This window comes from Primulina huaijiensis, chromosome 15 (assembly GCF_012295235.1).
Source record: "Primulina huaijiensis isolate GDHJ02 chromosome 15, ASM1229523v2, whole genome shotgun sequence".
NCBI classification, from domain to species: Eukaryota; Viridiplantae; Streptophyta; class Magnoliopsida; order Lamiales; family Gesneriaceae; genus Primulina; species Primulina huaijiensis.
Window position 1 is genome coordinate 20,683,376 of NC_133320.1, and position 23,341 is coordinate 20,706,716.

At 34.2% G+C, this 23,341-nt stretch overlaps 4 protein-coding genes across 6 annotated transcripts; 2 read left to right on the plus strand and 2 right to left on the minus strand.

Annotated features, from left to right (window-relative positions):
• Positions 1–1,151: 1,151 nt before the first annotated feature.
• LOC140958979 (autophagy-related protein 18f-like) lies at positions 1,152–6,883 on the plus strand. Its single transcript, XM_073416640.1, has 8 exons — positions 1,152–2,133; positions 3,009–3,464; positions 3,561–3,989; positions 4,269–4,505; positions 4,629–5,444; positions 5,547–5,713; positions 6,004–6,315; positions 6,653–6,883. Exons 1-7 carry the CDS (start codon positions 1,915–1,917, stop codon positions 6,311–6,313), a joined length of 2,634 nt encoding a protein of 877 aa, XP_073272741.1. The 5' UTR covers positions 1,152–1,914; the 3' UTR covers positions 6,314–6,315; positions 6,653–6,883.
• A 1,347-nt stretch (positions 6,884–8,230) lies between these two features.
• Positions 8,231–10,327, minus strand: LOC140958245 (transcription factor ILR3-like). Of its 2 annotated transcripts, none has more exons than XM_073415628.1 (5): positions 9,926–10,327; positions 9,493–9,555; positions 9,130–9,207; positions 8,885–9,047; positions 8,231–8,689 (listed from the first exon to the last, which is right to left on the minus strand). In XM_073415628.1, the coding sequence occupies exons 1-5, from the start codon at positions 10,048–10,050 to the stop codon at positions 8,420–8,422; spliced, it is 699 nt and encodes a 232-aa protein (XP_073271729.1). In that variant the 5' UTR covers positions 10,051–10,327; the 3' UTR covers positions 8,231–8,419. The 2 variants fall into 2 exon arrangements, with proteins under 2 accessions (XP_073271729.1, XP_073271727.1); XM_073415626.1 differs by having other exon boundaries at positions 8,231–8,683; positions 8,879–9,047; positions 9,926–10,326.
• Positions 10,328–14,846: 4,519 nt separating this feature from the next.
• On the plus strand, positions 14,847–16,912 carry LOC140958205 (uncharacterized). Its single transcript, XM_073415580.1, has 2 exons — positions 14,847–15,719; positions 16,102–16,912. Exons 1-2 carry the CDS (start codon positions 15,098–15,100, stop codon positions 16,731–16,733), a joined length of 1,254 nt encoding a protein of 417 aa, XP_073271681.1. The 5' UTR covers positions 14,847–15,097; the 3' UTR covers positions 16,734–16,912.
• A 3,220-nt stretch (positions 16,913–20,132) lies between these two features.
• LOC140959477 (uncharacterized) lies at positions 20,133–22,789 on the minus strand. Of its 2 annotated transcripts, none has more exons than XM_073417310.1 (4): positions 22,261–22,789; positions 21,561–21,735; positions 20,849–20,942; positions 20,133–20,671 (listed from the first exon to the last, which is right to left on the minus strand). In XM_073417310.1, exons 1-4 carry the CDS (start codon positions 22,605–22,607, stop codon positions 20,364–20,366), a joined length of 924 nt encoding a protein of 307 aa, XP_073273411.1. In that variant the 5' UTR covers positions 22,608–22,789; the 3' UTR covers positions 20,133–20,363. The 2 variants fall into 2 exon arrangements, with proteins under 2 accessions (XP_073273411.1, XP_073273410.1); XM_073417309.1 differs by having other exon boundaries at positions 20,133–20,686; positions 22,261–22,787.
• Between the last annotated feature and the right edge of the window lie 552 nt (positions 22,790–23,341).

The window sequence follows — 23,341 nt, forward strand, 5'->3', positions numbered from 1 at the left end:
TAATTATAATAATGTTGTTATTACGAGTCGAGGTCCACATAAACTATTGCGTCTGTCGCGTATATAAGAGAGCTTGTATGAAGCATTCCCAGATTTCTATTTGCGTGGAAGTGCTTTGACGTGTTTGTGAATATCTTCTTCTTCTTAAACTTTATAATTTTTAACTAAAAATAAGACTGATATTTTTTTTTGCTATTTTTTTTATTTGTTTAAATATATGATTTGACATTTGTATCCGTAAAATTTTATGATATTCCACAATTGCTATCAATTTTTATAAATAGTTTTAGAGATTTTTTAAAATGTGAAATTTTATTTATATATGAGTTTTTAAGAGTTTTAAATAGCTTTCATAAAATTCGAATCATAAAGATGTGATATATCCAGTTTGTCAAAAGGAGATTGATATAAGTGTAAATAATCATCCGCTTTTCAAAATGGGATAACATGATTATCCTATCCAATTAATAATTAGTTTATGACTTTAAATTTTAAAAAATTATATAAAAGCTATAAAGTTCAAAAAACTTAGATGTTAATTATTTAGCATTAGTCCATATAATTATCATAGAGTGAGTCTCATGTGAGACCGTCTCACAGATCTTAATCTGTGAGACGGGTCAACCCTACCCATATTCACAATAAAAAGTAATACTCTTAGCATAAAAAGTAATACTTTTTCATGGATGACCCAAATAAGAGACCCGTCTCACAAATACGACCCGTGAGACCGTCTCACACAAGTTTTTGTCATTATCATATTATTACTTTCATAATTCTTAGAGGTTAAAATGTATTAATAGTTAATGCAACAAATATATAGACCTCCAATAATATGATCTCATTCGTTCTCAGCTTCTAACAAATATATTATCGAATAAATTTTTAACTTAGAGCTATATTTTTGGAATCTCTTGCACAATCTTATCGCATATAATTGGAAGAGACATTTTTTTGTTCGGACTGATTGAGTAATTTTGTAGATACGGTCTAACGGATTTTTTTAAATTATAAATCAGAATAATTTTATTTAAGACAAATATTTTTTGATTTTTTCAGATATGATAATCATTTTAATTTTAATTTAAAATATTATTAAAAAAAAAAAGAAGTTAATGAAGCAATGAGATTGTGATGGGTATTATCTGATGCGTCAATCTTTTTCTCTCTCTCTAAAACTGTACACACACCGATACGTACATCTCATTCTCTCTCTCTATTTACGGATGAAGTATATATATAACACCAATCGATTTGTATAATCATCGGAGCCCTACCAATTTTAATTTGATTGAAACCCTTTTAGATTCTTGATTCAATTTGTATGTAAACTTTGTATCATACTAATTTGTTTGTAGCTTGTGTAAATTTTTTTTCATTAATTTGTTTTGCGTGCCCTTCTTTTGAAGTTAGGTTTTGTGCTTTTGGTTTGTGATAGGAAACTAGATACCCCAAAAAGAAATACATACAACAAAGGAGTTTTTTATTTGAGGAATTTTGTTGATGTGTTTTTTTGTTATTATTGATGATTATTGACGAGATTCACATAATCCGAACCTAGAGAATTGTTTTTTTTTAAAAAAAAATTCCTTGGTGTTTCCAGTTGTGGTGGTTTGATTTATGTGAAAACGCGAAGACCAGAATATATAAGGAAAAAAGGAAGACGAAAGTGTGGCAAGTGCAATCAAACCGTTTGATTCGCATGGTTATGGATGGCTTTTGAGTTGGAAGCTAAGGTTGCTAACACATGTGAGTGGGACGCTTTGATTTAGTTGGATGTTAAATGTTATTACAGTTGGAGGGGCAGATTCGCTTTGGGTTATGTTCATTGGAGAAGCGAGAAGGCTGATCAGATCAGTGTGGTGTGGTGCTTTTGTGGGTTCGATCATTGCTGTATAGCTTTGTTGTTTCGGAATGAGGAATGATATTCAGAGATGTGGCGGTGATGGTGGAGCAATCGCCCCACGTCAGGGAAAAGGGAATAATGGGATTATTCCCAACTCGTTTAAAGCTATTTCAAGCTACCTGAGGATTGTTTCTTCGGGTGCATCCACCGTGGCGTCCACCGTGAGGTCTGCTGCTACTGCTGCATCGGCTGTTGTAGAAAGGGACATCGAGACAAACACTGAGCAGGTGAGGCTGTAAACACCTCCTATTCACATCAAGTATGATTTTGAATCGATGATGAAAGATGTGCACGATTCATGTTTGGTTGCATTCTGGATGTTGAATTTAATGCACGACTTATTGTTTAACTTAAATTGGAAAACAGAAACCAAAATAATATTTCTGTATGTTCTTTCATTTATATATTTCAATTGAAGAACCCTTAATTTGAGTTGGTGGACCAATGTCTTGCATCGGAAAACAAAGGGTACTGAAACCATCGGAAAACAAAGGATACTGGATATCTGTTGCCGCAAAGATGGCTCATGGATGATGGAACTGTCGATGTTCTTCTTTGCCTTTTCTTAATCCATGAATTTATTTCGATGAAATTAGTGTTTCAGTAGCCATCTGAGACTTTTCTGTTTGTGAACATGGTTCTAAGATAACTAGTATTCTTACAGGAAAGTATTTTTCTGGTAGTTGCATTCAGTCCGAACTTGTCTTACATGTGTGGTCATTTTGAACTAATAAAACCCTATTCTTATAAACTATGAGATCATTACTGTATTGGAGTTGTTTGAAAGAATGTTATTTATAGTTTACAGCTTTTGTTTGGTTGCGTTGAATGTATTTGTATCAGTTGAAAGAAATATGTTTTCTGCTGATTGTGAGCGAACTTATGCTAGCTTACCACCGTGTTGCAGCCAAATGGCACTCTTGTGGTTCGAGGCTTTTTGCCTTATCAAAACTCATGACTATCATATCTATGATTGATGTAGCCTATGTTATTACTGGTTTCATAGCATTTGTGCGGCTCAGTGCATGTTACTTTGTTTAGAATTTTTGTGGATCTTTTTCGTTTAGCTGACTCAACGGTACATCCTGTCCTTCTATTGAAGGTATCCTGGGCTGGCTTTGACAAAATAGAATTTGAAAGAGGTGTCACTAGGAAAGTACTCTTGCTGGGGTACAGCTATGGCTTCCAGGTTTGGGATGTCGAAGTAGCAGACAATGTACACAGCCTAGTCTCCAGGAATGATGGCCCAGTTTCATTCATGCAAATGGTACCAAAACCGGTGGCAGCAAAGCAATCTGTGGATAAGTTTGCAGAAAGCCGCCCACTACTGATTATTTGTGCCGATGGATCCTTTTCTGGCGGTAATAGTGTTCAGGAGGGATCAGTTACTCCCTTTAATGGGGCCGTCCATGGGCATCTTAATGATAGTTCTGTGCCAACTGTAGTTTGGTTTTATTCCTTGAGATCTCAATCATATGTACATCTATTAAGGTTTAGATCAGTTGTTCATTTAGTGCGATGCAGCTCTCGAGTTGTTGCCGTTTTACAGTGGAGTCAGGTATGCTGTCCTCTAACTATATTGTTGAGGGCACAGTTTATTCAGCTTCAAGTTTTTTTGCTTTCTTTTTTAGGCCATAAATCACTTGTCTTGCAGATACATTGCTTTGACGCTGCTACCTTAGAGAGAGAGTATACGATCCTTACAAATCCGGTTGTTACTGGGAGTTATGGAGCTGGAAATATAGGCTTGGGGCCCCTTGCAGTGGGTCCTCGGTGGATGGCTTATAGTGGGAGTCAAGTTGCGATTTCAGAATCTGGTCGCGTGAGTCCGCAGCAACTTGCTCCCTCGGCTACTTTCCCTAATTCTGCTTCAAATGGAAGCCTTGTTGCACATTATGCAAAAGAGTCAAGCAAGCAACTTGCTGCTGGTTTTATGACTTTAGGGGACATGGGTTATAAGAAGCTATCAAGATACTATTCTGAACTGTTATCTGAAGGTAACAATTGCCAATCAGGGGCTGCTAGACTGAAGTTACAAGGTGTTGCAAATGGACATATGCCAGATGCCGACAATGTTGGCATGGTATGATGTATTTCATCAAATGTAGGGTGAACCATTTTGCAAATTGTTGATCCTGTTTTGCCTATGATTTATTGTATTGAAATTTATTCCTTTACAAAACATTAATGGGACAATGGTATTTGTTGTCTTATAATTCATATCATTTAATCTTGTAAAGCTTGGTATTGGTTTTTACTGCTTGAATGTTTCAGTGGTCTTTGTGTCCTTTTGTCTGTTTTTACATCTATACACTTTTAGTTTAATGTTTGTCGGATCTCATTCTGTCGTTACGTTAATCAGGTGATTGTCAGAGATATAGTCAGCAAAACCGTGATAGCGCAGTTTAGGGCTCATAAGAGTCCTATTTTATCATTGTGCTTTGATCCCAGTGGCACTCTTTTAGTGACAGCTTCAGTTCAGGGGCACAACATAAATGTGTTTCGCATACTGCCTGGACTTTCTGGGGGTTCCTCGAGATGTGTTCATGAATCATCTTATGTCCATCTTTACAGGCTGCAGCGCGGTTTCACAAATGCTGTAAGGTTTCATTGTTTTTTGTTTTCTACCTGAGTTTCGTTCAGTGAGAAAAATTATTTGTAAGATCACAACTCTCTTCTGTCCATTAATGATTTAGATCTGTTGTTTGGTTGTGTATGTCAGGTTATACAAGACATAAGTTTTAGTATGGATAGCCAATGGATTATGATCAGTTCGTCAAGAGGGACGAGCCACCTTTTTTCTATATCACCTTCAGGCAATTGTGCTGTACCTTCTGATTCTTGTCTTAGTGCCAGAAATACTGCATCCAGCCTGATGACAATGCCTGCAGTTCATGGATCGCAAAATTCAGGATTGCAGGTGCTAACTCCGCAGAGCTTTTGTGTGTCTGGATCTCCGATTACACTTTCCGCCGTTAGCCGGATACGGAATGGAAATAATGGTTGGAGAAGTACTGTTAGTGGTGCCGCTGCAGCTGCAACTGGACGGGTGAGCTCTCTCTCTGGAACAATTGCATCAGCCTTTCACAACTGCAAAGGCAATGATACATGTACAGATGCGAGTTCAATGAAGAAGTGTTATTATCTGCTTGTTTTCTCTCCTTCTGGTTCCATGATACAGTATGCACTTCAACTTTCTCCTGCTTTTAGTGGTATGACGACTTTACCTGGATCAAATGTCACTTGTGAATCTGGTCTTGACTGTGATGCAAGATTACTGATTGATGCAATCCAAAAGTGGAATATTTGTCAAAAGCAGAATCGGAAGGATCGAGAAGATAATTTTGACTTATATGGTGAAAATGGAAATTCAAGTAGCAGTAAAGTATACCCGGAAAGAATGAGACAAGAAAACAGTATGCTTTCTAATGTCACAAGTAGGTTTGCCACTGAAGAAAGGAATCCACACCATATGTATATATCTGAAGTTGAGCTCCAGATGCATCAGAGCCAAAATCCATTGTGGGGGAGATCTGAGGTATTTAATCATCTATTGGAAGTCGAGAATGCTTGTGAATGCATTTCTAAAAAATCATTTGGATGACTGATTTCCTTCTTTTTTTTTTACTACCTCGGTCAGATAAATTTTCAGTCAATCCTGGCTAATGGCTTTAACGTGGACGAAGAAAGTAGTAGTGGTGGAGAAATCGAGCTTGAAAATTTTCCCATTCGTGTTATTGAAGCAAGGTCAAAAAACTTGGTTCCTGTTTTCGATTTTCTTCAAGCTCCCAAAATTCGACATGGGAGGTATGTTGAGATGTTTGACAAATTTTTTTTGGGTGAGAATAAGTTATAGTGGTTACTTGTATTTGGGCATGAATTTTTTTTTGTCATGTGAATTTAGGTGTTTTCTTTCTCAAAACTGGGGGAACTTGTTATGGTTGGAAGTGTAGTTTGTTACAGTTTGATTGCTTTTTGCCTATAACATGTCCCACACTACATCTTTTGTTTAAATCATTTCGGTGCTTCTTGATTGTAATTTATGTTTTTGATGAACAGTGAGATTGATCTTACAATTGGTGTTTCTAATCATCCAGGATTCCTCTGATGAATAGTGGCAACAATGGACACTTGCACTATCAGGGACTTGAGGCCTCCGAGGATGTCAAACTTTCCTGCATTCAGGGTTCTTGTTCTCTTGAACCCATACCCAATGGCCAACATTTTGTGAATCAATCGAACAATGATGCTGTTGAAGCAGGGCCCTTTGGTCTTCACTTGATCACTGATACAAGCAGGGGCTATGTAAATACTAACAATAGCCCAGTAGCAAACACTCAGCTTGATACTGTAAATATGAAGGAGAACTCTGTGAAGTCGAGCCAAGAGCATGATGAGTTTGACTAAAGGTAATTCCTCCAGAAGCCCTGAATCAAACGTCTCCCTTCTTAACCATTGTTATATATCATCGTGATGCTTCTCTTGATTTCTTAGTATTTCGATTATACACAGTTTAAATTTGATAAAATCTGAACGCTATTTTGCATGCATTTTGGGGAAGTATGTAAAAACGATATTTTTATGCTGGTAATGCTTATGGTGGAAAAACTTCTATCCGCTTAGGTATCTTGTGCTTCTTTTTTCACCATTCACTTATAATAACTAGACATGCACTCCCAAATTCACTGTCGATCTCTTCTTTTTCATGTTCAATGGAGTAATGTCCAGTCATGTATGTCTTCGCAGGTTGAAGATATTCTTTTATTCTGTTGAAGGGTCGGTCGTTCTTTGGAAGAATATATAGAGAAAGAAGTGAGTGAAACTTGAGGTTTTGAACTATGATTTGATAGTGTGTGCATTAGTTTGTTGGTTGGTTCTTTTCTCTGAGATTCTGTAAATAAAATGCAAGAATACGTATAAGATCCATTGAGACAGATATATGTAGATGATATGAGCATCTTACCCTAATTATCACCATCTCTGATGTTGCATTGACCTTTGTTTGATTGAATGGAAATTTGTATAATAAATATTGGAAATTTGCGAATTGATGCTTAAAACTGTGTGCTATATGTTCTCTGTAACATTTATCTTGGGAAAAAAGACATGGAGCTCTATTTTATTCAAGAAATCAAGTTGGATATAAGATTTAGTAAGCACTAGTTTAATTTTTGTTACCAAAAATTGGTGTTTCAATGGTACGATAACAAATATAGCTTAGGCATATCTTTCAATTATTGTTTGAAAAGCGCAAATTAAAAGTTTGAATCAAATCGTAGTTTGTTTCGTTTTGAAATCGAACCAGTGCCGAAAATATAATCGATTTTGGGCTTTTTCTTGCTCAAGTAATTTGATATTTGATTGGTTTTGGGATTTAAATTTTTTTTTTTCGTGTACACATCATTTCAACAAAATTTTTTATAAAACGATCTTATTAGTCAACTCATGAGACAGACGTTCTATTTGAGATATTCATGAAAAAATATTATTTTTATAGTAAAAATATTAATTTTTATTATCAATATGGACATAATTAATCCCACATACAAATAAAGATATTTTGAGAGTTAGAAAAAGAAAAGAAATATTTAATTTATTTGAAAACAAATTTTCTTGTGTGTGTTTCCTTCAATTTCCACTCACTTTGGGAGGAAAACTTTTTCACGACGTGGAGGAAATTATTCCACCCATTTTTTTCTTTTCCTTTCTTAAAAAATCTCCCAAACAACACTATTTTAAAATTTTCATTCTAAATATTTTCCTTGCTCTCCTATTTATTACTCCCAAACGAAGCCTTAATATATTAACAAAACAGGAAGAATAAATTTGCAAATTCTGTGCATAAGAGCTGTTAAAGAGACGGGTCCGTTCCACCACCTAGAATAGAGATTGATTGTGCTGATAAAATACCGACCATACTTAGCAGGGAATATGAAATTGACAAAGCTTGTCGGTTCGGTCCGTTTCTCCACATAAAATGGACGAAGTGAAGCTGGCTCGTCACTTCCTAGCTAATGATTGTGGTGAGTTGCGGCGAGTTATTCGTCGACCCACCTTACCAGCCTCCTTTTACAGTCCACTGCAAAAGGACGACGGAAGATATAGTCAATAAAATTCAGATTCACACTTTCAGGTACGTACAGAACTTCAATGATATAGTGCACGTATTGTGTTAGTTTTTGTTTTCTTTGTTTGATGTAATCCTTAGTTTGTGATATGCCATTTGTCTATCTCTTGAGGATGTCCAGAATATCAGTAACACGTACTTTTTACCATTTTTAATGAAATTCTTATTTCGTTAAAAAAAAAAAAAAAAAACTTGAAGGGTTTGTGAATGGGCTTCATTTTAATATGTAAAAAGTATAAACTACATGTCATTTTGCAGCTGTTTCTAAGTCTTGACAAAACAGTGTTTCCATAATCCACTAAATTCATATTATATAGAGTAAAATCTAGCATAACATCATTGACAAATAGTTTTAACAGCTTCACCGTGACTGAAACTTAACATTATTAGGCAACTGGTGGGCGAAGCACATGGTCCTGTGAAGTATCAACAGCAGCAGGTGGCATGAACTGCCACATAGCAACACCTGGGTAACTCATGATAGGTACCAACTTGTTGCCTGCAGCTTGGCTTTGAGCATTAAACGTGGGAGAAATGGTAGGAGGAGCATGGAAAAAGCCTGGCTGGGGCGTACTCAATGCCTTTATCTGTTGCTCCAGCTTCTCCTTTTCAGTCTTCAGCTTCTGCTTCTCATCCCTAAGCTCATTCTTCTCAGCCTACATGCAGTAAAAACCCAAGCCAAGATTGTCATAAGTTAGTTCCTGCATTCTGGTCCATCATCTATCTATCTATCGCCAGCGTCTCACAAGTAGTTACTACTACTTTAAAAGGGATCACAATTTTGAAACAGATTGCAATCACATTCGACACAAGATACATAAGGCATTTATAATCGGTCTTAAGACTCTTGCCTTCAGCTCTTTGACCTTCTCCTGGAGATTCAAGTTCGAGTCTTTCAGCTTCCGAGCTTCACCTCTTAGCTGAGTCACCATTCGAACAGCATCAACCAAAACAGCAGCCTTGTCTGTTTTGGGAGGCCTCTCAGGCTCAAGGAGCGCACCCAATTCTACAAACCTAAAGAAGTCAACGCAGGTATCAGAGGCAAAAAGAATAAAAGGGACATCCATAAAGGGAAAAAAGTAATAAACAACGTTACTTGTCATTGAGCCTATCTCTACGCTGTTTCTCTCTGCATGCTTTGGAGCTTGATGGAGCACATGATTCAGTTCTAGCTCTGGAAATGGCATGTACAAGTGAGATGGTGTTAAGAATAATGTAAGCTTTGTGAGAGAGAAAAAAATCATTTGGCTGGGAGGATCAACACCTCAACCCCCACAAATTTTCCCAAGAAAACACAAGCTCAAAGAAATGTGACATGTGATTCTCTAATACTTCCATCGTAATCAATCCTAGGAGTATGAAGGAATCGAGCTGGTTCTAAAACGATTTGACCAGTGATCAAAATCATTGAAAAGCTCAAGTTGATAACACTACCATACAATATATCTAACTTCTTCACCTTTTTTTTGAGCCAGTTTCCTTCTGAACAGCTGATTCCCCAATTGAGTCATCGATTTCGAAACTATCAATAGATAAAATTATATGAGCAATATTTAGTGAAGTAAAGAATCATGTTCATCGTGAGTGAGAGAGACATTGGGTACAGAATTTCCAGCAGGAACCATATGATAAAAGAAAGATGTCAGAATGATTTTTGAACCACAAATATTTATCAAACGCATAACTGGATTCCAGTTAAATTGTATTTTCCCACACTTAAATTGCAAACAATAAGCTCAAAAATATTAACAATAAATAACAGACAAAGAAAAGGAAAGGAAAACAAAATCCAATCATAAAACCTCATACAAGCCCAATAATGTTGAAATCAACCACTGCAACTCAAGTATTTCGAAAGGCCTAAAAAGACAATCAATAGTTGAAAAGACTACCTGACATTCGATGATCCGTTCAAGTGTTGAATATGCCAAGAAAACCCAGAACCTGGGGCATCAGGGACAGGGATGTCCTCGCACCCATACTCGTACAGCCAATTCGTGGTCTCCGGTGAAATCATTTCCTATCTGAAGCCGGAAAAAAGGACGAACGTTCCCGGCGGGGACAAATTAAACGACGTAAATGGATTGATTTACGAAGGGTTTCCGATTCTCCGCGTTTAATGGATAACGGATTTCAGCAAACTGGAAGGACAACCCTTTATTGGTTTTGTTTTTTTCTCCTCTCTTTCCTAAATTCTGATATTTTTGAGTCACGCGATCGAATTTTTGGGAATCTTACGCAACAGGGGGAATGTACGATGAACTGGGCCACAAACAATGCCTTTTCAAAAGTCAAAGCACGATCAACTCCTCCTCATGTATATCTCGTCTCTCCATCTATAAATCAAAACTTGTCTTCGGATTTAATACTAAATTAGCAATTTGAGCACAAGATTATATATATATATATGGCAAAAATTTGTGTGAGACGGTCTCACAAATCGTATTTGTGAGACGGATCTCTTATTTAGGTCATCCATGAAAAAGTATTACTTTTAATGCTAAGAGTATTACTTTATATTGTGAATATGAGTAGGATTGACCCGTCTCACAGATTAAGATCCGTGAGACGGTCTCACATGAGACCCACTCTATATATATATATATAATGGATAATATATGCATTACAAAATTAGGATTCCTTTTTTGTCTTTGATTTTTTTTTACCAGGTTAACCCGCGACACAGAGTGAGTTATGTTGGATTGGGTTGATACTTTTCCAACCCTTCGATTGGTGGGCTTTCCCGCTCATCCTGTTTGATGTATGGTTGTGGAAGGTCGGGTCAAGTTGTGTTGGTCGATTTTGACGTTTCTATTTCCCGTAATCAAACATATAAAAAATGGAAGGAGCCTCGTGATCTGAGTTGTTGGAATAGTTGAACACTTGACCAATGATCATGAATTCATTCTTACCAACATTTTTTCGTGTGATTGCGAGCATGTCGCGATTGATTTACATAATCCAGTTTATCTGAACAGTGTGATTTGAACTCTGCTGTTTTAGCCCGAATTCAAAGTGTAGCTAGGAGTTGATTTGGGCTTTGGCCCAACCCAACAAAATCATATGATCTGACAATATATTTATCTCATTAGTTTCATATTGCGACAATAATTACTTCATGAAAAATTTAAATGGGTCTTATTATAATGTTTGCTAGTTACAAACTAATTATAAATATAAATCAAATATATTAATTTGTATTTTGTGAATTATTTAATATTTCTAAAACTATATGTATGAAGTGAATATTTTTGCTTATCATATAAAATTGATTAGTCCTTTATTTAAATCAATAAAATGGACAAATATTACCTTTTGCAACAAAAAAGTGTTATTATTTACGCTTTATTTTTTGTTATTTGCACTTCACTTATGAACAAACTGTACACATTAAGTGAAATATAAATAATACAAAATAGGGTACACCTTAACGAAAATATTATAATAAGATCATTTTTCAAGTTATATGAGAAAATAAATTATTTATTTACTAAATCAATTTTTCAGATATATTTTTACTATATTAGAATTTAGAGAAAAAAAATTAATTTTTGTATAGTTATTAGTGAGATTATTATTCACAAACTAAAAACAAAAAATTATTAAGAATAAATAAAGTAAGAGAGTAAAAGATTGAAATAACATATATATTTTAATTTATCAATAATTTTTTTAATAAAAAATTCAGCCACCTTAAATACAAATTCTGACTACGTTTCTTCTTTAATTTATTCAGGCTAAATACAAATATTTTAATCATTATAACATATCACTATACAATCTCTATCAAATTTAATCAAATTAATAAAAACAGTAAATTACCTTAATAATGGTTAAGTTATTGTGAAGTTTTAGAAGTATAAATTAAACATGTTATGTCTTATGTTATGTAGTTTCATTTTTATTTTTGAGTATAATTTGTCATATATCACTTTACAATTATAAGAAATTATTTTTAAATAAATATTCAAATTGCTAATAATAATATATTTTATATTGATGTTATCGATTGTCGCCATGACAGTAAAAAAAAGTGTTTACAATCAAATGAGTGGTGATTGGATGAATGATGATTCAGTATCTATGTTTGGAAAAAAAATATTTAAATAATAACAATTAAGCTATCGTACAAATGTTTCAAAATACGAATACTCAAAAAAAAACTAATTTTAAAATGATTATTTTGTGATGTTAAATGATTACTTATTAGAATATTTGTTTTTTATTTATTAATTATAGTATATTGTTGTCTACACTGAACCGAAATCCTATTTCTATATCTGAATTTATCTCGTCAACTTTCAAATAATTCGCCATGGGATATGCTAACGGTAACTGACAAGTAGAAAATCAAGTTTTGAAAAAAATTATTGACAAAGAAAAGTCACGTGGTAAGTTTTCGGAAGATTGACCATGATAGTGGTAACAAGTAGAAAATTACACGAGATATTCAATTAGCCAAATGTGTTTCCGAAGTTATCACTCGATCAACTAATAATAACTATCGAACAACCCTAATCTGTATTCGAGTTGGAGGAATAAACGACTTCTTAAATAATTAACAGTCGTGGTTTTGATTTTTTATCAACACTTTTTCGGATAAGTTTGTTTCACATAGTTTACCCAGTGTGATTTACCTTATTAACATGATTTGCTTGCTATTGCGTTAGTCCGAAAGTTTACTCAGTTGACACCGAAATGATAATAATTGATGTTCCATTGTCTTAAAAAAAATTACGACATAAGAATTACTCAAGCCAAAAGCTTTTTGCGAGATGAAATATCTCATACTTTTTAAAAACGGATAATTTTAGGTCAAGAACATTTAGACCGACGGGTAATCGATAGAAGGTTCAATTAGGGGTGGGAAAAAATACCGAATTTTAGGTATACCGAAATTACCGTCTCGAAAAAATGCCGAATTTACAGAATTTTCGATATACCGAAGATTTCGGTACAGTACGATATGGTAACAATACCGAATTTTTCGATACGGTAATGGTATGCAATTTGAAAATTTCGGTATATACCGAAATACCGAAAAAATATACAAAATTTTTAAAATATAAAATATTTTAAAACAATAAATTTATAAAAAAAAATTTAAAATGTAAGGTTTTTTTGGGTATAAAACGATATATATACCGATACCGTACCGAAATCTCGGTATACCGTTCAATTTCGGTATAATCGGTATGCTAGTTATATGTACCGAAATTTTCGACATACTGAAAATCGGTATACCGAAATTTTCGGTACGGTATCGATATGAATTTTTTTATTTCGTAATTTTCGGTACAATATACGGTATAAGTTTTTCGGTACGATACGGTACACCACCTCTAGGTTCAATGAGCCATTTAAGCAACAAAATCAAATAGTTTACCAGTCGAATATATAATATTAAGGTGAGTTTGAATATGTAAGTTGTAGTTTAAAAAATCATTTGAATAAGTCCACCTTTTTAATGTGTTTTTATTTTTAAAAAAAATAAAATAAAAATGGTTTAGACATTTGGATAAATGTTGAAAAATGATTGTTGTTTTTATTTTAAATAGAAGTAGAAATAGAAAACAAAAAGACAAAAATCTATTAGCTTCTCTAATCAAACACACTCCTCTTAATTTTGAAATCTATGTTGATTTATTTATTTACTTATGAATACATATAATTCATTATCACAAAAACTCATATGTGATATTTCACATATTAATTTTGTGAAATACATCTCCTACTCGACTATGAAAATAAATTACATTTATGTCAAAAATATTACTTTGACCACAAATATAGATCAAATCAATACATTTCTAATATATAAATTAATGAAATCGTCTCACGTAAAATTTACTCGATTATATTATTGCCTGAGATAGATTTTCATTGCATTACGTTTCCCGTTAATTCTTCTTCCAATAGCTCAATCTGTTCAAGATTGTCCATATTCGGAATTTTATTGATTTTTTCCAATTGTCTATTCTTGACGTCTTATTTCCGTTACCATTAATTTCGGGCCTTACATTTAACCAAAATAATTTAATATATAATAGTGTTATTTTTCATATTTGATGATAGCTTTTGTTTTTGTTTTTTTTTTTAGAAAATAAAATCATAAATAATTCTAATAATGAGTATGTCTCTTGTGAGACGGTTTCACGAATCTTTATCTGTGAGATCGATCAACCTTACCGATATTCACAATAAAAAGTAATAAAAATTAATACTTTTTCATCGATGACCCAAATACGAGATCTGTCTCACAAAATACGACATGTGAGACCGTCTCACACAAGTTTTTGTCATAATTTCTATATGCTTTAAATATCATATATAACAATTTCCGTCGATGAGTTCGAAAAAAAAATTAAATAATTATTGGACAATTATTTGTTCTTCGTAAATCAATATAACTCCATGAATGACAACTATTTAAAACTAGATATTTTAGCTAAAAAAAATTAAACTCTAAGTTCTAATTTTCTCCTTCTAATATGAAATGGAATCTTTAAGTGAAATACTTTAATTTTTACTAAACAACCTACTAAAATTTATAAAATTCCGAGTCTACGAATTTTTAAATCTTCAGTACAAAATCGAGAATCCATGTCATATTTTAAAAATCAAACAGAATATTTTACAAAATAAGTAATATGAATATTACTGTTAATCATTTAATTAAAATATTAATTATGATTTTTTTTAATATTAGAGAAAATATTGACTAATCTATAATTGATTTAGGACAAGCAGGACCAAACGAGGATTCACAGTTGCTCCTATATATGCTTTGCAGGTTTCTGATTTTTTTTTTACAGTCTGTACATTGAGCACTCAGTTTATATAAATTTATCTGCATCACTGTATCTATTTAAAAGATTTTGATTGTCAGGTTGTATCTCAAAGTGCTATCATTATTCATATCTTTATTATATTCAGAAATCAAGTCTCTGATTTGTGTTTCCTTGATAAAACTCAAAATTCAAGAAACTTGGTCTGTGTTTCTTGAAAATTTCCTGGAACACAATGGAGAAGTTTTGAGAACTTTTTGTGGGTACTGAAGGAGTATGGGGGAGAAGAAGAAAGAGCTGCCAAAAGTCTGGTTTTCTCTTAAGAAATCGTTCGACTGTAAATCAGATACATCAGATGTGTATACACCGAGGAACAAGAAGAATTTGAGCTCAATCTTGACCAGGAAAACGAGAAACAGGTCCGGTTGTTCGAGGTCTATCTCGAATCTGAAAGATGTGATTCATGGGAGCAAAAGACACTTCGAGAAGCCCCCTAGTTGTAGCCCAAGATCCATTGGGAGCAGTGAATTTGTCAACCCCATAACACACGAAGTCATTCTGAGCAACTCAAGATGTGAGCTCAAGATTACTGGTTGTGGTGGGTTCGGCGGCGGAGGCGACGGTGGTTCGACGTTTCTTGGTACTTTAACACCTGGCACGCCTGGTCCTAGAGGGCAGCCCACAATGCATTACTTCAAGCCTTCATATATGGATTCTGGAGCCACACCACCAAGAAAAAAAGAGACTACTTTGACGGAAAGGGAGGGTTTTGTGTCAAAAAGAAGGGCTTCAATTGATGAAGAGAGTAATGGGCTTTGTGGGTTCACTTGCCACAAGTGTGGAGAACATTTTGTCAAGTGGGAGGCTCTTGAATCGCACCACCTTTCCAAGCATGCTTGTGAGGATCTTTTGTTAGATTTGTTTACTCTCTGCTTTTTCACTTTTGTTGCTACTTTGAATCCAAAACTCACTCAATTGGATATTGTTTGTGTATTCTTGTTGGGCACTTTATTCAGGTTATCGTTTGCATAAAAAAAAAATTTAAAAGCCTTTTTGCTTGTTCTCTTCATCTTTGAGGCGTGAGGATACTCACAATTGAATCTTTGGTAACTAGAATTGTGGCATGAACTTTTAAACAGAGATTTTTCAACAGATATCTGTATTCCAAGATTTTGCCCCCTCTTTCTTGAATATCAACAATGTTGTTTGAATGAAAAAACCTGGTCTCTTTTACTCTTCATTTTGATAAGATTTCTAAGCGGTTAATTGCCATGTCACAGTGACTGAACTTCTGGAAGGCGACTCATCAAGAAAGATCGTGGAAATAATCTGTCGATCGAGCTGGCTAAAGGCAGATAACCATCACGTTCGAATAGACAAAATCTTGAAAGTGCATAACATGCAAAAGACCCTCGCTCGATTCGAAGAATACCGGGAAGTGGTGAAGTTAAAAGCGAGTAAACTCGCTAAGAAACACCCTCGTTGCATAGCCGATGGGAACGAACTCTTGAGATTCTACGGCACGACGCTGGGATGCTCCCTCGGCATCAACGGATCATCCAATCTTTGTCTATCCGATAAATGTCGTGTGTGCCAAATCATCAGAAGTGGGTTCGGCAAACGGGAGTTCACAGGTGGGATCGGAGTTTTCACGACTTCCACGAGCTGTAGGGCATTGGAATGTGTAGAACCGGATAGCCGGGACGACCTGTTTGTGAGAAAGGCGTTGATTGTGTGTAGGGTAATCGCGGGAAGAGTACACAAACCGTTGGAAAACATTCAAGAAATGGCCGGACAGACGGGGTTCGATTCGTTGGCGGGTAAAGTCGGTGTTTATTCCAACATTGAGGAGCTGTACTTGCTAAATCCTAGAGCACTTCTTCCTTGTTTCGTGGTGATTTGCAAGACATGAAGAAGATGAATTCAAGATTTATTAGATTTCTTTTGTCTCTCCTCTGTTTTTTCTTTAATGTTCCCGCAAGTTGTGGATTCAAATGTTGTGAAATCTTGGTATCTTTGTTTGACATTACAATGAGCTTCCATATTTTTCTATACAATTGCATGATATAACAACTAAAGAATTGAGTTTTCTAATAATTGTTCTTTTAAATTGTAAGGTATGTGGGAGATAATAATTTGGTACAAAATTAGGTTCGCGGGTTAATGTATTAGTTCGAGAGTTTATTTAATGGATATCGAAATCTACTGTATCAGTTCAAGAGTTTATTTTACACGTATAGAAAGATAACATTTATTGAAATCTATTATATCAGTTCGAGAGTGAGTTTATTTCACACATATTGAAAGATAACATCTACGAATTATATTGTAATAAAAAAAGTTTGGCAAGTCTCAATTTATTAGGCAAAATTCATTAAATGAGGGATGGGACTAAAACATCTTCATTCAACCATTGAGCTAAGTTCGGCCACCGGTGACGTGTCTCCATAGACAATGAATCACACCTAAATTAAATTAAAAAATTATATTAAAATTTCTTAAAAGCTTTTTGAGCAAAATTTTTTTTAATCATAGTAAAAACTTAATGTCCAATTAAAGGGAAAAAAACAAATATATTTATTACATAAATTTTAAAATAATAATTTTTTGTCACGATTACAAAATGTGCAAAGCCACTCATTTTCTCCCTTTATCTGTGACATTCCTTTGAACTCCAGAATCTCACCTTACTTCTAAGGCAAATGATTTTGGCAAAATACAAGTCAAATTTTTTTAAAAAAGAAAAATACATATTTTACAATATAAATACATTTTTTTTAAAAAAAATTTAATTGGTTAGGTAAATTCTATAATATTATTTCAATCACAAATCGGTACATAAATATTTTTTTGAATGATTCCATATTTTGGATGTAACCAATGTACATATACATAAATAAATAAAATACGACATTTACTCGTATTCATTCAGAGAAAAATAAAAGAATTTATGAAATTTGTTATCGTCTGGTCTGCAAGAAAATGGCGAAAATTATTGAAAATGACACAACAAGTAATTTATTATACGATGTTCGAACAAATTTGAATGACAAAGAGTAAAATATTGAAGCATTCAGTGCTGATTCTGACTTCTCAATACTGTCCACAGAATCACAAGCAGCCACCATTTCTTTATTTGTTTCTCTCTACTTAATATTTATTATTATTTTTATTTTATGTCTCATTTGTTGTATTTTTATCGACGTTTTGTCAACTAAATCATATTGAATAAGTTATGTGCGATCAAAATTGTTTTAAAAAAATGTTGATATGAGAAATAAAACCCGCAACCATTATCAAAATAACGGTGACCATTGAATTTATTCCGATCATACTCAGGTGAGTTGAACTAAATAACTATAAACAAGAGAATATCATGTATGATTATTTTTATTTTTCGGGAAAAATAATATTTATTTATCTAAGGTTTGTTCGACGAGTTATTCGATAAGTTATACAAATAAATATATTTGGTTCCCGATTATTTGATTATTTTGTATTTTAGAAAATTTGTTCTCAAATTTTTAATTTAAGTATAATATTCTATAAATTAAATTAAATATATTATGAGTAAATAAATTTTTAACCAATAAACAATTCAATAAATAAAATATGCTTTTAACAATAGTATACATCGAGTTAGCTTGCTCCAAGTATTTCTCACTCTGTGCTCCTTTGAACGTGGACTATCGGCCCAGTAATGGCATTAAAGTCTTTCATTAGCTTACTAGTCCCAATTGGGCCCAAGACCAAATCCATTTAGCTCCAGTATTTAGCTGGGCTTCATCCTGGGCCAATTTTTTTTTTCCTTCCCAAAGTTGTTCCAACGCTGATACAGTTTCAGTCCAGTGGGCATCGGGAGAATCAAGATGCAATTCATTACAAGAAGAAATTCATTTCCACCAAAAAAGGTTGTACTCAAAATCCCACATTCAGCTAAATACAAGAGAAAACGACAGCAAAAATGAAGCTAGCCGTGGCATTTAAACTAAGCCTTATCGGCATTAGCAGCAGTAGCTGCGGCTTGCCCTCGAAGACGACCGGTTCTTCTAGCAGCGATAAGACCAACCTTTTGTCCAGGTGGAGCGTCACGACACACAGTACTGGCATGACCAATATGTTAATGGTTACCACCACCATGGGGATGCTCCACTGGATTCATAGCAACACCACGAACCTTGGGCCAGCCTTCAAGAGTGGCTTCTCAGTACGACCCCCTCCAGCAGCTTGTCCAATCATGCCACGGCATCCTCTAGGCACAATCTTCTTGGCCCCTGATGGTAGTTTAATCCTGCGATAAAAAATTAGTTCAGTATATATTCAGACACAGACTAAGAAGTGTTTCGAAAGTACAATTGCAAGAAGAAACAAAAAATAAACACTTCGAGATACCTTGCATGTCGCCAATTACAATCAAGAAACCTCAATGGAATCTGCAGTATTATCCACGCATTGCAAATGCAAATAAGCATGAGAATATATACTGTGACCAATCCAAGATATATAATCCCTACGTTAAACTAATGCTACCTCGAATAAGTTTAACGTAGGCAATAGCAATATAAAGAACACACACGAGGTACAAAAACAAGCTCAAAACCAACTCCAGCAAATCCATTCTAAACATAATAATAAGTTCAGTTTCGAATAGATATCTATCACAATAGTTGAACAAAAATCTACTACCTAAACTCAATAAACCAACCAGATTGCGTGAGTTAATGTCATGTTGGACGAGATAAAAAAATGAAATAAAATAAAACAATAAAAAAATGCGAAAACGAGACATCTGTAAGTTATATTATCTAAAAACCAAAAAAAGGCTAATTTGTACTAATGTAATCTAGTTCACGGATTTCGGCCTACATTTATATATCTATATTATATATAAAAATTGAGTTAATTAGTAGTCCGACTTCGTGACGCAAATGAGTTTTTATGAAAATACGCTATCAATTTAGAAAATTAATATTTTTCATATAATTTAATAATCTGTTTTAAAAATTCAAAAGTTAACATAATATTTATACAAATTATATATTTAATATAATTGTGTTATCATTATTAAAATAATAATTATAAATTATACCAAATTTTTTTGAATTAAATCAATCTATTAATGATTATGATTTATACAAACATGGAATATTCAGGTAAAACAAATTCTTTGTCTAAAACATAATAATATTAGAGTAATGTCTATTTAATGTTATCATTTTTTAAATTACTAATTATGCTTTGTTTTATTTAAAAAATAGTGATAGTCATGGGGTAGGGATGTTTTGGAGGAAAAAACTAGTATAAAATGACACAACCTTAATAATAGTGATGGATATATGAAAACAAAAACCAAACCAAGAGCGATGAATGCAATTTTTCACATGGCATCATAGGTGTCAACCCAAAACACAGAAATGCAAGCAACCACAATCCACAAGTTGTAATCCAAACAAGTAGGATTGACTACGACACAAGTAGTAGACGTCGTTTTTCGGTAGACTCGACAGATTAACATAGAGGTATAGAGAGCAGAGAATGAAGATTAGCCTCGCTTAAACAAAATGACCATGATGGCCATGATCGCCAGTCCCAAGAAGGATGCTTCCATTACATTTTCAGCACTTAATCTTGGGGTCCCATCACCATTTGCAAATACCTTGGCCACTTTACCTCCAAATAAATTTTGGAAGAAACCAGACAAGTTGTTCATCATACCAACCAATGTAACTTTCATTTTCTGAACAAAGTCTACAAAACCGTTGGCCGGCCCAGATTCCACATCGCTGGACGAGTCCTCGCTGCTTTTTGCAGACAACTTCTCAAGATGATCAGCACCAGCAGTAACTGAATCTGATAAGCCCAAACCTTTTACCAAGTTAAAATACCAGGGGTAAGATATCATGTTAAACTAGCAAAAGGCATAAGATTTTCCGTGGATGGCATTTTAGTAACAACATATTTCACATACAAAGTTAGTTAATTCCAAGGGTTATTCACGCTTCAAAACATGATTAAAAAAATGCATACTTGTCTTTTGCAAATGCAGAAACTCTTGAAGCTCTGAATTCTGTAGTACCGCAGTCCACACATTTGGATCACAGGCAATTGAAGCAACAACATTCTACCGAAACATCATATCAAGATGTCATAATCACAGGATTATATGATCTTTGATCCACCCAGTGGAAAAATCGATAAATCAATTATAATACAATTACAAATGGAAAAAAACTCATTTTTGAGTAACCAAGTAATATATGATTCAAGAAAAAGGGGTGAAATGCCCACAATTAAAATAGAACCTTGCTTATCAGACACAATCCAACAACACCAACTTCTTGTTAAATTAACTCATATTTTTATGTAAAAGTTGAGATGAATAACAATGAATATCTCACTTCTGAAGCCCCTGCAGAAGAGTGGAGAAAAATTCGAACATATGCAAGCAAAAGTAAATGTAATAATCTTATCAAACATTGGTGCATGGGATTATTTTATAATGATTTATTAGGGTACATGTAAGACTCCTGCAGCCACTTGGATTTAATCATTTCGGTTAAGCAAGTACAAATATGACATAATTGCTAGGTGAACCTTCTGTTTACATTGTTGCTTGTGTGGGCTTACTGGTCGCATGCTTCGGAGTTAGCTAAAAATCTGGGTCCACCCCTAAAGGAGAAATGGACTCTAGGTGGTGAAATTATTGCCCCAAAGAGAAGTAGAAAGTAAGTAAATGAACCTGAGCCTCAGAGCTCTCGTGCAAGAGCCTGAAAGCCTTGACAACTGGTGATGTTGGCGCAGTTGCCATTATCTCACTGATGCCATAAGCTTTAGCACAATCAACTTGTGAGTTTGAAAGAGATGAGCCCAAGTCGTGTTTAGCAATAGCTGTATCTCGAGATGACAGATACGCCCTGCGAATCAAGAAATTTGAAAAAACAGAAGATTCTAAAGATCGTTTGCTGCTTTACAAGGGACAAAATTCTGGTTAGATCCACGTCAGAGCTTAATAAAAAGGTTCTCACCAGGAATTTAATCGCAAGCAGGACTTGGTGAGGATAAAGTTACAATTTTTAACAAAATTACACATCAAACTTGGTTTTCTTTTTCTATTTGTGAAGGGAGATCATCCGTGTCTTTTCCCTAGGTCTGCCGCCCACTAAACACGGTACAATGCACCGCTGAGGCTTCCCTAATGAACTAGGGTGAGATAATAATGATGATCGAACAAATCCAAAATTCATTAATCAGCCCAAGAAAATCAATCAACACTTAAAGCTAATATCATCGCCACCTCAACTAACTGTGAAGAATCGAGATTAGTAACTAACTCGCAAGTCACAATGAAAGTGGACACACCAAGCAATCACATGAAAAGTACATTAAAAAAGCACCAATCGGAAAGAAATTTCAAATTCTAAAAGATGAAAAGAAGATACTTTTCAAGAGTGACAGCGAGTTCAGAAGTGGCCTCTTTGGCTTCCTGAAGCGTCGGCGCACCGCCGAACACAACTCTCGGCATCGGCTCACCGGCGCACATAATCACCTCCTCCTCTCCACCGGTGTGCACCCAATCATCAATCTCCGAGCACGAGTTCCGAGACTGCGAAGACACCAGCTTCATTTCCTCCCCCGACGATTTTGTGGTCGCGGCAGCCCGAACAGAAAAGGGCCCGCGTTTGGATGATGAGATCGGAAGGTGCTCCGCCGTTATGCCTCGGATACCACCAGTCGCCACCGTGACCCCGGTCAGCTTCGCCGCAGCCCTCATCGCTCCGCCACCCATAATCACTTCTGGAAAACAAAAGAAAATGACGGATTCGAGTTGATTAACAAAAAATTAACCCTTTAAAGGGTTTCGCTTCCGGTTTAAGAAACCTAATCTGGAAAAGGATAAAATCCCTGATCGAAGCCGACGATTCGGTGATCAAAATGTAGAGTGAAGCGTGGCCGAACGAATATATAGGTAAGATATTTGTCGATTCGATAAAACAATAAATGGATAAATAAAGACAAAAAATTTATGTGAGACGGTCTCACGGATCGTATTTAGTGAGACAAATATTTTATTTGGTTCATCTATGAAAAAGTATTATTTTTTATGTTAAGAGTATTACTTTTTATTGTGAATATCAGTAGAGTTGACTCGTCTCACAGATAAAAATTCGTGAGATCGTATCACAAAAGATCTACTCATCCATTGAACTAGAAAAAAAAATCATTAATCATATATTAAATTTAGAATTCAGTTTTTATATCAACAAAGTACCATAAACTTTATTTTCACTCCCTAATTAATATATTTCTCTATTTTTATTATTATTTCACTATATACCATATATTCATTTTTTTACATTTTATATTTAAATTAATTATTTTTAAAATTTATATTAATAATAAACTTTAATGAAACTATAATTTTTATTTAATTAGTTAAATTTTTTACACTAATATTATATTTTTATTATCTTATGATAAATATTATATTATTAATTTATCTCCTATCAACAAAAAATAAAA

Bases quoted from the DNA above. Each gene is read 5' to 3' on its own strand.
- LOC140958979 (XM_073416640.1), top strand. From the start codon at position 1,915: ATGAGGAATGATATTCAGAGATGTGGCGGTGATGGTGGAGCAATCGCC. The intron at 2,134-3,008 runs GTGAGGCTGTAA...CTTCTATTGAAG, and splicing joins TCGAGACAAACACTGAGCAG to GTATCCTGGGCTGGCTTTGA. The intron at 5,714-6,003 runs GTATGTTGAGAT...CTAATCATCCAG, and splicing joins CCCAAAATTCGACATGGGAG to GATTCCTCTGATGAATAGTG.
- LOC140958245 (XM_073415628.1), bottom strand. From the start codon at position 10,050: ATGATTTCACCGGAGACCACGAATTGGCTGTACGAGTATGGGTGCGAG. The intron at 9,556-9,925 runs GTAGTCTTTTCA...ATCTATTGATAG, and splicing joins AACGGATCATCGAATGTCAG to TTTCGAAATCGATGACTCAA. The intron at 8,690-8,884 runs GCAAGAGTCTTA...TACTGCATGTAG, and splicing joins AGAAGGTCAAAGAGCTGAAG to GCTGAGAAGAATGAGCTTAG.
- LOC140958205 (XM_073415580.1), top strand. From the start codon at position 15,098: ATGGGGGAGAAGAAGAAAGAGCTGCCAAAAGTCTGGTTTTCTCTTAAG. The intron at 15,720-16,101 runs GTGAGGATCTTT...GCCATGTCACAG, and splicing joins CCACCTTTCCAAGCATGCTT to TGACTGAACTTCTGGAAGGC.
- LOC140959477 (XM_073417309.1), bottom strand. From the start codon at position 22,607: ATGGGTGGCGGAGCGATGAGGGCTGCGGCGAAGCTGACCGGGGTCACG. The intron at 21,736-22,260 runs GTATCTTCTTTT...CTTGATTCGCAG, and splicing joins CTCGCTGTCACTCTTGAAAA to GGCGTATCTGTCATCTCGAG. The intron at 20,943-21,560 runs GTTCATTTACTT...ATGTTTCGGTAG, and splicing joins ACGAGAGCTCTGAGGCTCAG to AATGTTGTTGCTTCAATTGC.